This window comes from Equus asinus, chromosome 6, assembly GCF_041296235.1.
Source record: "Equus asinus isolate D_3611 breed Donkey chromosome 6, EquAss-T2T_v2, whole genome shotgun sequence".
Taxonomy (NCBI): Eukaryota; Metazoa; Chordata; class Mammalia; order Perissodactyla; family Equidae; genus Equus; species Equus asinus.
The window spans coordinates 82301382-82314223 of record NC_091795.1 but is presented as its reverse complement, the minus strand read 5'-3'; the positions used below and the strand labels follow the sequence as shown (position 1 = coordinate 82314223).

At 39.8% G+C, this 12842-nt stretch overlaps 1 protein-coding gene across 8 annotated transcripts in view; it reads left to right on the top strand.

The window, feature by feature from the left end:
• NCOA1 (nuclear receptor coactivator 1) overlaps nucleotides 1-5596 on the top strand; it is a 251176-nt gene extending 245580 nt beyond the window's left edge. For 4 of the 8 annotated variants that reach the window (XM_044772038.2, XM_070512512.1, XM_070512515.1 and 1 more), the window contains one exon: nucleotides 3307-5596. In XM_044772038.2, coding sequence (XP_044627973.1) covers nucleotides 3307-3477 — 171 coding nt within the window. In that variant the 3' untranslated portion in view covers nucleotides 3478-5596. Of the gene's footprint in view, nucleotides 1-3164; nucleotides 3222-3306 lie in introns of all 8 variants that reach the window. The other 4 variants (XM_070512516.1, XM_070512513.1, XM_070512518.1 and 1 more) reach the window with 3 other exon arrangements.
• The last annotated feature ends 7246 nt before the right edge of the window (nucleotides 5597-12842 follow it).

Here is a 12842-nt window from a genome sequence, read left to right as displayed (position 1 = left end):
CAGGCATTATGCTAAGGTGGAGATACAAAGAAGCATGAGACATGTTTGCCCTCTAGGTGAACTGTGCAGAGAAGTGAGAAAGGGAAGTTACATTTGTGAAATGCTTGTGATTGGCTGGGCATTGTGCTAGGCACTGTCTGCTTTATCTCATGTAGGTCTGACTAGAACCCTGTGAAGGAGATAGGATTCCTTTTTTTTTTCACAGATGATAAAACTGAACCTGAGGAGATGTAACTACATGTACAGTTCACAAAGCTAGAAAGTGGCAGAGCTGAGGTTCAAACCCAGGTCGTTTGAACACCCAGAGTTCATGCTCATTCTGCCATACTACTTTGGACCTGTTGAAAGATAAAACATATAGACATATGCACATAAACTGTCACATAATCAAAAAAGGCAAACTCAAATTTATGTTAACGCCGTAAGTGTTAAAAGAAAGGAGAAATTGCTGAGATGGTCAGATGAGCATTTACATAGGAGATAGGACTGAACTTGGTCTTGATGTACAGTTAGCAAGGCAAAGTGAAGGAGAAAGACACTGTAGTTGTCAAAGGCCAGGGGTTGGGGTGAACTTGGAAGTCTAGGGGATTGGAAGTAGAGGGCACAGAGACAAGGAGACAGTAATATCTTAGTGTAATCCTGGGAAACCAAATCCACTGAAAGTAAGGGGTTTGTAATAAGAATTCATAGGAATTAAACTTGATAAAGTAGATTGGGGCAAATTTCCAGGGGCTTTGAATGCTAAACTAAGGGATTTGGATTCAGCCCTGCAGAGGAAGCGTCATCCCTGAAGGGGAGCAGTGATACAAGTGCTAGTTTAGGCTTCATCTTGATGGGAAGGAGGGGAAAGGAGGAGCATTGGGCAGCCAGCTCAGGAGGAGAAAGGTCAGTTAGGAGGCTGTGTCCCGAGGTAGAGCATAGGAAATAGGACCTGAGTTCTGTGAGGGTAAAAAGGGGGTTTGGTGATGGGGGAAATGAGGACAGTCTTCCTTCACTAGAAGTTTTTGAAAATCTCAGATCTACGGAGACACATACTGGGCAGTTCAACAAATTAGTTAAAACAAAACAACCAGGTTTTAAAGTTTTTGAGTCCTGGGACAGTATTTGAATTGGAATAAAAACTATGCTGGAAAATCTTAAGAGCTTGGGACTCAGCTCTCATAGCTTCTTCTCTCCTGGCAAATTGTAAGCTTCATTTGCATCTTTGTCTACGAAGATACAGTAATATCAGAAGTCCTTTGAGGTCTGGTCTAAAGCACCCTGTTTTTAAGTAAAAATTGAAAATGGCTGAAATGTATACTTTTTAGAGTTTGGTTTAATCCTTTTGATTTTTTTTAAATTTCAAAATACAATATCTTAACGCATTCTTTTTAGACAAGCAAAATTTTCTCGCTAGGTTGTTTTATCATGACTTTATTAAGAATGTTTTTAAGTGTTTAGGGATAGAAATACCTTATGCTCTGCCCCAGTATTTCACGTTGAAACACATAAACGTGAAATTTTGTCTGTTCATTTTTTTAAAAAAATTAGTCAGTGCCTAAAAGCACTATAGTTTGTGCTCATGTTTAGTTTCAGTGGCAGAATCTCCTTTCTGTTGTAGCCCATCATGAATTTTCTATTCATTCCACTGTTTTTGTATTTGCCAAACAAAGCTGGGAAGTGAGTTAGATAGAAATGTAGATACAGATGTGCAGAAAAGGAGAAGGAAAAGACATGGAGAGGAAGCCTGGAAGGATTGAAGAGCTGGGATGGGGAGGAGGAAAGACAGAGGAGAGAACAGCAAAACAACACAGACTAGAGAAGCAGGAAGAAGGCTAGTAGGTCAATTGTTGACATGGGGAGAGCAGAAGGCCAGGGGTGGAACTCTAGAAAGAAGAGAGTAGGAATGAGAAGGCACAGAAAACAAAGGTGGGGGAGGGCACAGAAGCAGCTAAAGAACAGAGTCAGAGATCTGGTGTATTTTAGATAGATGAGAAAGAGCCCCAAAGAAGAAGAAAACAAATGGGAGCATATGGGATCTTGCAAAAAGCGAAATTTGGGAAAGTGGGGAAAGAGGAGGATGAGGAGAGAAACAATGCTAATCTAACTAGATTCATCAGGCACTAAAAATACCCAGCTCAGGAGATGTCTGCATATCCAGGAGAGAGTAGGTGGAAGTGTGGATGGATCGAGAGCACCAGGGGCCAGACTGATGCAGCGGTTGGACGGTATGGATATTTGACATTTGGCCAGTGAAGGTTGATGGGAAACAACTTTTATTCAACTAGGATAGAATAGTTTTCAGAAAAGCTGAGTGTAATTGGCATGAATTAGTGATGAATGACCAAAAAAATGCATCACTAATCTAAAATACTTCATGAACCTATTAAACATGAGGCACAAGTTTGCTAAACACTTGAGACACTTAGATGCACTTAGATGCCCGAGAAGGCATCTCCATTCTTGGTCTGGAACATTCACAGGTGTGATGCTGGCCTTAATCACTTCTACAAATGACTTTTTAATAAGGCTGGTTGATGAAGACTAACTTCTGGCTTTGTTTTCCCAATAGAAAATGCTAGAACTATGCAGCTATAGACATTTTTAAGGAATATGTATATTATTACTGAAAGTAGTTAAAGGGAAAATTCACACTGTTCTCAGCTGGTAGTTTGTTATTTTTAGTTCATGTGTTTAAATGGATTGTCTATCATGAAAAAGAAGTTAAATATAAAATTGTTCTGCTACTATTTTGCTGTAATTCTAAAGTCAATATGTAAAAGAGCTATGTAATAGTACATTTAGAGGCCATGCAAATCTTCTGGACATTAACTTTAGTAATGCTGATGTCCTATTACTGAGTTGTGGTGGTTTTATTTTGCTAATACTGGGTTAAAGCCCTTAATTTTCTAACATCATAAAGATTTTTTTATCCTACTAAAGTCATCCATAGAATGTTTTTATACCAGTTTTCCAAATAACGTATATTTTTTTAAACCCACCACTGGATACCCAGACTCTGAAACTGGGCTTTTCCCAATCTTGGCAATATTAGCAATGATGCTCACTTTCAGTATTGATGGCAACCTGTAGGAGGCTTGACCATTCCAATTTCGATTTTATTTTTAAAGTGTGAACTTTCCAGAACCCTGAGCAAAATGAGTGCAGCGATTTTCTTTTTGTAGGACAAGAAGACAGAAGAGTTCTTCTCTGTGGTGACTACAGACTAGAGGAATGCTCTAGTGAGTTTCCACTTCAAGTAGTACCCACTCATAAGCCGGGGGGGCAGACCCTTCTGTCTAAACACATCTTTTATTTGTGTTCCAGCAGGTGCAACAGGTTCAGGTGTTTGCTGACGTCCAGTGTACAGTGAATCTGGTAGGCGGGGACCCTTACCTGAACCAGCCTGGTCCACTGGGAACTCAAAAACCCACATCAGGACCACAGACCCCCCAGGCCCAGCAGAAGAGCCTCCTTCAGCAGCTACTGACTGAATAACCACTTTTAAAGGAATGTGAAATTTAAATAATAGACATACAGAGATATACAAATATATTATATATTTTTCTGAGATTTTTGATATCTCAATCTGCAGCCATTCTTCAGGTCGTAGCATTTGGAGCAAAAAAAAAAAAAAAGGAGTTCACTTTTGTTGGGAGATTGAGAGATGTTTTTCTTTCTTTCTTTGTAAAGGCCTTGGATATTGAAAAAATAACAAGGCAGAACAGTTGGACAATCTATTTCTTGAGCCAAATTTAATTATTCTTATTTTTGTAATCAGTCATTGGCTTCTTATCTGGATGAAGGCTTGTGGAGGAGATCCAGAACGACAAGTTCCAAGGGGAGGAGGAAGCTCCGCCTCCACTGGCTCAGTCCCAGCCCTTCCGAGGAAGAAGGCCGGTGGGCTCTGCCTGTGCCCGTCGAGAGGCTGTCTCGTGCCTCTACATCAGCAGCCCTCCCCTTCCCGACCCCAGGCAGCTTGTGTGTACAATCAGCTTCTTCTAGCAACTCTCTATCTGTTGGCTTCAAGAGAATATTTTGCTCCACATATGTACCCTTTCTCCTTTTTTTAAAGACGGATTTAAACCAAGATGCCTCCAGGAATGAGGACAAAATGAGCATATTCACAAAGGAATCCAAAAAAATACAATTTGGGGGAAAATGCAATAATTTTTGATGAGATGGGTGAAGGACAAGAAGCGAGTTTTGTCAATTACTGTAGATACAATTTTCTGATTAAATCTGGAAAAAAGGCAGCCTGTTCTTTCTGCTTTTATTGTATTAACAGCTAAGGTAGCTAAAGTTATTTAAAATAAAATTAAATTTATGATCCAAGTAGCTTATTTTTCCCTTTAAATCTCACTGTAAATATGTTTGATTTCTTGTAGAAATTGATTTCCTTCTGTTTAATTTCATGGTTTTATTATCATACTCTTGATTTTTCTAAATTTGTGTGTGAAATATAACATTGGTTGAATTGCAGTTAACATTTGGCTAGTAATATTTCATTATTTTAATAACTGTGACACCATGTATGGATTTACTTTGGGGTTCAAATCAAAATGCCACTGCCAGAAAGAGCTGTCTAGCGTGTCCCTGGAATCGTCCAGCTTGAGAGCAGTGCAAGAAGTTGTCGCCAGAAGTGCACAGGCTACTTGTACAGAGAAAAATTAGTACTCAAAGAAAATCTTCATTTTTTTTTTAGGTTGACTTTGGGAATTCAAATTTTCATCAGCGCAGATATAAATTTCTCTATCCTGCTCTGAGGCTAATTGGTACCATATTTTCCCTCTGTGTCTTATCACTCTGCCAAGTCTTGTCTCATCCCGGCCTCTGAATCAAGGACCCAGTGAACTGACTTTCTAGTTCTAGAAGTTCTGCTGCAAGGCCAGGAAAACTTGAGGAAGGTGTTGTGGAAGAAGCAAAGGTGGACCCTATCACTCACCTTTACCGGCACCTCTGGGCCTGTGAATGATGACACATCTGACATTTTGCACCAGCTACCTCTGCTTCCATGGCAGAGAAAAGGCCATCAGAACTAACAGTGGAAAAGGAGCATGGACTCAGACGTCAAGGAAGAAGCCATTTTCCCAGGTCCTCCTTTCCACATCTCACCACCCCTAGTTACAGATAACTCCATTGAACAGCATCTATTCAAAAACTATACTGAATAAAAAGATTGGTGGAAGGGCTCACGTGGGTAGCAACTACGAAACAGAAGTAGGACACTCAGTTACAAACATTATCTCTTTTAGTTTTTCAGAAAATGCATCCCTGATTTCATTCATTCCCAGCTTGAAAGCCCAGCCATATTACTCTAGTCCCTGAAAAACTGCTCTATAAGGTCATTTCTGTTTTGTTTGTGATATTTAGACGTGCAGACTTCAGGAAGTTCACCTTTAACTTCAGCATTCCAGATGAAGTTTCCTCACCCAGTGCTTTTGCATAAGGAACTAGAAAAAAAAAAAGTGGTAAGGAAAATTGAGATGCTAATAACATCCTCCCCCATCCCAACTGCACCTTAAAGTATGCATGTCACCTTCAAGGTTTTATAATTGCACTGTTTGTTTTATGTATGTACAGATTAAAATTATTGCTACATTTGAGGAAAATAAAATTGCTTGCTTCTATGTAATTCCTGTCATTCCACAGGAAATTCACTTTTCCAGCTACTGAATAGAATTTACTTAACAACCTCATGGGTTGCCTCTTCATTTACAGGGAAGAAATGAAAGCTACACCCTGCAGGAATTGCCAAAACCCCAAATGACTACCAAGTATTTAAAGGATAATAAGAGAAAGGATTCCTGAAGCCAAAGCTCCTCAGAGTCACCCTAATGTGAACCAGCCCAGTGAAATTCGAGAAGGTCAAAGTGAAGTCATGATAATGGGCCTTGAGGAAGTTCTAACTTTGACCGTTTGTCTGATGATTAAAGAAACTCTGGTCCTGCTGTTTCTTGGCCCAGGAGATCTGGTCCAGGCAGCACCTCATGGCCACAAGATACCATATCTGTCTCTATCGTTGGTTTTTATATACTAACATTTATTATTATTATACAGATGTTGAGTCTTACATGAGGATGCTCCTTCAGTCTGACAATGCATTTTATAAAAATTAGGCCCTGTTTCTTGTTTGTGTTTCTAAGGCGGCCTAAATCCACCAACATTTGGTTGAGTAGGGCCAGGGTAAGGAGGATAAGCAAATGTGATTCTAGAGGGCAAGGGAGGGTGTATATCCCACACAAATTCCTACACATAAATACACACAGATTTGGTAGCTGTTGTCTGAAGTATTTATGGGGGAACAAAACCTTTTTTCTCAAAGTTAGGATGAACTACAAATAATACTTCTCTTAGATGAGGCTGAACATTGATTTAGATTTATCCTAAGGTAGGGGTGGGAAGACCATTAGAAAAACAAAAAGAAACAACTTAGGAAAAAGTGAGGTTGACAAGAGAAACTTCATCTTTGTGGTTTTGCATAAGATGGATTCCATACCTGGAAACTGTCTCCTGTGCTCTGAGAATCAAAGAAAAAGCAAGGACAGTGGTCTGCTTACAAAGGAAGTCGTGCGGCTTTCCTTGTGGACATTAACCACTCTTCCCAGAACAGCTCCACTTGAGTGAAGTGAGTGATTCAGAGCAAGCTTCATCCTTGACCATTCCTGTACTTCTGAAAAAGATCTTGGTGATTTAATTAAGCTCATAAATTCTTTTTATGGGAGAAAACTGCCGAAGGAAGCATTCTTCCATCCAGAGCCTTTTCCACCAGCACTAAATTAGTTTTCTTTATATATTTTATTTTCATTGCCACAAGAGCTTTTAATAAGATTGAAGAATCACAAAGCTCTGGCCTCATTCACTCATTCAACACATTTTATTGTCTTTGTTCAAGGCACTAGGGCTATGGAAGGATCCAGACTGACATGGACCTTGCCCTCCCAGAGCTTATATTTACACAGGGGGACTTACATGGTTATAATCACAATTGGATTAAGGGGTATAAAGCAGAGTGAGAGGTTGCTTTGTGAGTGAGACCTTGGCTGGAGAGTCAAGGAGGGTTTCCTTGAGGAAGAAATGGCATTTGAAGTGAGGTTTGCAAGATGATGATGAAGAAGCTCAGTGAAGAACAGGGTAAGAAGTCTGAGGAACAGCACATGTGAAAGCTTAAAAGAATCTTGGAAAATATGGTTTCCTTGTGGGGCAGGTACAAAATGACTGACAGAGGATCCTTATTGTGAGACAGGAAATTTATTTTCTTGGATCAGATCATGGAAGCATTCACTTTTCTTTGGCTCCTGATCCTTCTGTAGACAAAGACTCTTTCTCCTATGCTGGAATTTGGCTCTGGTCTAATCATTTGTGCTTGTCTCAGAATTTTAGTAGTTTGTGCAACTGGCAGAAGCAAGCAATGCCCACAGGTATCTGGAGCAAACCTGAGACATTGGTCTGAGAAAAGAATTAAAATGTTAAAAGGAATAATTTTTATTCCATCAAGTTTTCCTCCCACTCCAATGCCCCGAGGTCCTAAGATACAGAATAAAGCAAAAAAACCTTAGACCAAGGTTTTGGTATTTATTCCTTTTTCTTCTTCTTTTTTCTTTTGTTGCTTGAGGAAGACTAGCCCTGAACTAACATCTGTGCCAGTCTTCCTCTATTTTGTATGTGGGTCACCGCAACAGCATGGCTGATGAGTGGTGTAGGTCTGTGCCCAGGATCTGAACCCACGAACCCAGGCCATTGAAGCAGAGCGAGCAGAATTTAACCACTACACCACAGGGCCGGCCCCCGTATTTATTCCACTTTTGATGAGCTGTTGCAGTGCAGACACTGCAATAAGCAGCATGGGGAATACAGAGATACTTGCCTGAAGCTACTTCCTTCCTAATACTGGAGATTCTACATCAGTTAAGAAATACTTTTTATTTCTACTCTGTGAAGCAATATACTAGGCTAATACTCTTGTGCTAATAATTTCTTTGTACAGCACTTTCACTTACAATATGTCATTTGATCTTCAAAATCCTATGAAGCAGTTAGAATAGGTAATAGCCCCATTTTACAGATGGTGAAACTGAAGCTCAGATTTTTGGTTAGGTGACCAGGAAGTACTGGACCCAAAACTCAATCCTTAGGCTTTGGAATGAAAACTGCCATTGTTTCCACTGCACAGTGCAACTCTTAGACATAAATGCACATTAGACAATGACACATAAAGACTGCGGGAATCCTGACGAGTTACAATTGTTCCCTGGAATTCAAGTTCCTTAGGAGTTTGTCAGGGCTTCCATTTTGAAAGTAAACTGGGCACTAATTTTGAGTTTGTTAAAGTACTGATTTTTTTCACATTGTAAATTTGACAGTAATAATTTTCAAGCAAGTCCCCATACTCTCCCTGAACAATTTCGTCTTTTTCCTTGAACTCAGTACCATTTGCATGCATCTTAAATCCACTTTTCTAGCCAAGATCACTCTGAAAATCCAATCCCGAATTCCCACCTAGTGAACATTCCCACATGGATGGATTCCCACCCCTCAGCACCTCAAACTTAAGTCCCAAACCAAATACCTTACTTTCCCACAAATAACGTTCTTGCGTCCCTTACCTGAATTAATTGCATCGTCATTTTCTTAGTGGTCATTTTCAACAGCTTCCTCCCACTCATCTCACCCAATTGCAAAATGCTATTCTTTGAAGTACTTCATGGCTATCTTCTTTCTAACCCTATTAATCACAGACCAAATTCAGGACTTAATTATCCTTCTTTGGATGATTACAATAACAACCTTCGTGCCTTTTAAATTCATTCTTCACAAAATCATCAGAGAAATCTATCTAAACACAACTTCAGAATCTATTAGTGACTACTTTTTGCCTATAGTTGATCTGAAATCAACCTAGCTTTTAAGCTTCATTACCCACTACATCCTCTCTGAACAGGTGGTCTTTATTCTCAAATTTACTATCTATGTTCTCACTTCATTGCCATATTCGTTCTCTTTCTTCAGCCTGTAATGCTCCTTCTTTGTCCTTCCTACCCGTCCTTCAAGACTACAATTTATGGGCCAGCCCCGTGGCACCGCAGTTAAGTTCGCACATTCTGCTCCTCAGCAGCCCAGGGTTCGCTGGTTCACATCCCGGTTGCGGACATGACACGGCTTGGCAAAAGCCATGCTGTGGTAGGCATCCCACATATAAAGTAGAGGAAGATGGGCACGGATGTTAGCTCAGGGCCAGTCTTCCTCAGCAAAAAGGAGGATTGGCAGCAGTTAGCTCAGGGCTAATCTTCCTAAAAAAAAAAAACTTAGATGCCCTTTCCGAGAAGTCTTCACTGGTCCCCACACTTAGAGTAGCCCCCCTCTTCTGTACTGTCTTCCTGCAGTGTTTAGGCCTCTGTTTGGCACTTGGTTATAAGTACATCTGTTTTCTCCATTACCAAATTATAAGCTGCTTAAAGAAGAGATCCACGTCTTCCGTTTTTTCCCCCTCAGAGCCTTCCACATAGTGGGCTCTTAAGTGCTGATGGAAGAAATACGTTCAGAAGCAGTATTTTAAATAAGAGAAAGGAGCAGGCACTGAGCTGTCTTCCTGGAGAGGATTGTGGAGCTAATGGAAGGTTGTAAAGTGTCCAAGAGTTCAAGACAAGGTCATGATTCTATCTTGATGACGATTCCTTTTTTTATGAAATGTGAGCCTCCTCATATTCAGAGGATTTGCAGAACATTAGCAGTTATCTTTAATACTTCCACTTTTTAAGAGTGGTGTTTAAAAAAGAATTAATGCACATGTAAGTTGCTCAAAAGTAATACTACTTCATGCTCTTGAGCTTTATATTTATAGATGATAGATGCTTCTGTTAACCTTTGCTTTTCTCAGAAATTCTCTCTCCAATGAAAATCAGCTGATTGGGTTGACTACAATCCTTTAGAATTTTCTCTCCTGGAATGAGTATATTAGAATGCCCTGCTATCTCTTTCACCTACAATATAATGCTGCTGAGAAGTGATTCGTGATAAAATTAAACAATAAGATGGCTCTCTGTGAAATTTCTATTAGACTGGCTTTTAAAACAAGTGCTTTTGAGAGCTGCGTCACTTAACTTGGAAAGCAGACAGACAGGCCAGGTTAGTGAACAGGAAGACCTTCCTCTAACAGAACAGATGTCCTGCCTGGAATTCCTTTCCTCCTGCCTGAAGAGCCCGCTCCGCTCACTTCTGCTTTGTTCTCAAATCTAAAGTAATTTATCATACACCTGCCTGTACTAAGCTTTAGGCTGCTTATTTCTTGTTCATTTTCCTTTTTAACTTGCAAACTTTTATAAAATAAGCATTAATTTTTTAAATTAGCTTTCCTTTTTAACATTCTTCTGATGTTAATAATTGTATTTTAAATGATCATTACCTAGTAAGCTAGACTTTTAAAGTTCAACCAAAACCAACTGGGAAAAAGTCTCCGCATAGAACACACTATTTAAAGACTCATGCACATCTAAGCTTAAGCTTCAAAAATTCATCCTACCTTCCCTTGAAAGCTTTTTTAAAGCCTTTTATGAAGGACGTTAAGTGTATATGAAAGTAGGAAAAAATAGTTTAATGAACCAGATCTAGATTTTTAAATCACTCTTGGAAACGTGATTTTTATAACCCCAAATAGATGACTTCAGTCACTTTTTCAATTTCCAGCTCAAAAGTAAACCGTGTTTGGTCTTGGGAATCTTTAGACTTAAAGGTTTTTCTTTTAAAACATTGCACAATAGCTATTTTAAAGAAAAATATTTTTAAAATAATAGTAATAATCATATATATTTTCAGTCAACAGATATTAATTTGACACCCGCTATTTGCCAGGCAGTATTCCAGGCACGGGGGCTACATCAGTGAGGAAAGTGAAATCCCTGCCCTTGTGGAATGAAGGTTGATTGATAACTGAGCAAAATATGTGATGTATCAGATGATACATGCTGTCAAGGGAAATTAAGTAGGGAAGGAGGGATAAAGAGTAGTACCTTTGGAGGGGATGGTTGCAGTTTAAAGCAGGAACTTTAGGTCCTCAGAGAATGTGACATCGAGTGACAACCTAAAGGAGGTGAGAGAGTGAGCCGTGGCAATATGGAGAAAGAGCTTTCTAAGCAAAAGTGCAAAAGTCTTGAGGCTGGAGCAGAGTGAATGAGGAGAATGGTAGGAGAGGAAGTCAAAGGTCATGGGGGTGCCGGCCCAGTGGCACAGCAGTTAAGTGCACACGTTCTGCTTTGGTGGCCCAGAGTTTGCTGGTTTGGATCCCGGGTGCAGACATGGCACCACTTGGCATGCCATGCTGTGGTAGGCGTCTCACATATAAAGTACAGGAAGATCGGCACGGATGTTAGCTCAGGGCTAATCTTCCTCAAAAAAAAAAAAAGGGGGGGGGGGTGGCCGGGAAGGTTTAGGGCCTTACACAATATAAGAACTTTAGCTTTTACTCCAAGATGGAGAGCCATTGGAGGATTTTAAGCGGGGAAGTGACATGATCATCTGTGGGTTTTGGAAGTATCACTCTGGCTTTTGTGTTGAGAATAGTTGTAGAGACGGCAAATGCAGAAGAAAGTAGACCTGTAGGGGGCTATTGTAATAGCTCAGGCAAGAGATAATGACTTGGACCAGTATCGCAGCAGTGGAAATTGTGAGGAGTGGTAAGATTCTGGATATATTTTGAAGGTAGAGACAACAACATTTGCCAATTTATCAGATGTGGAATGTGAGAGAAGACTCAAAAATAACTTCAGGGTTTTTGGGCTGAGCAACTGGAAGAATTTCTATTAACAGAGATGGGGAAGAGAAGCAGGTTTAATTCATGTTCCATCATGATAAGTTTGAGATTCCTGTTAGACATCCAAGAGGTAGAGATGTCACATCAGCAGTTGCATATATATGGGTCTGAAATTTAGGGGAGTTGGGGCTGAAGATATAAAACTGGAAGTTAGCACATCATTGGTTTTTGAAGCCGTGAGACTGAACAATGACTGGAAGCCAGGTCTTTTAACTAGGCTCTCTCTCTCACATTAAATAATCATGCCAGAGTAGAGTTTATTCCAGGATCAAAGATAGTTCAATATTTGAAATCTCAAAATGCAGTTTACCACAGTAATAACAGAGAAAAACCATATGGTCATCTCAGTAGATGCAGAAAAGTTATTTGATTAAAAAAAAAATCCATGTATGAATTTTTAAAAATTTAGCAAACCATTAAGAGAACTTCCTTAATCTGATACAGATTACTTGCTGAAACTCTCAACAAACAACATATCTAACAGTGAAGATCTAAAAACATTCCCATTCCAGTCAATAGCAAGTCAAGGATAGCCGGTAATACTACTATGTATTAGAGGTCCTAGCCAGTGCAAGGACCTTTCACATCTCCACAATGCAGTAAGATGAGAAAAAGAAGTATGATGATTTCATTGAAAGAGACTAAATTGTCTGTGGTGATGATAGTTATGTAGTGCTTTTCTAGAGTATTGTTTAAAGTGATCCTCATAATAAGCCTGTTAGGACTTATTCACAGGTGAGGAAACTGAGGCAAAATTGCATAGCCATTAAGTAGCGGAGTTGAGTCTTAATCTCAAATCTTGTGGGATTGTAACTGCCTTGCCCTTTCCATTTGTACCGTAAGGAAGTAGCACCATATTCCTTATGACTCAGTTTTCATTCCTGCACACCATCACAGTCTTGTGCCTCAGTTATTCAAACAGTCTGCTTACTGAGGTCCCACCTTTCCTCCTTGTTCCCAGCAAATACATCTTGCATCTGTTGCCAGATCAGTCTTCCTCCTGGATCATTAGCCCTTCTTCAGAATTCCTTACATCCAGTGGGGGAGGTGGTATGCT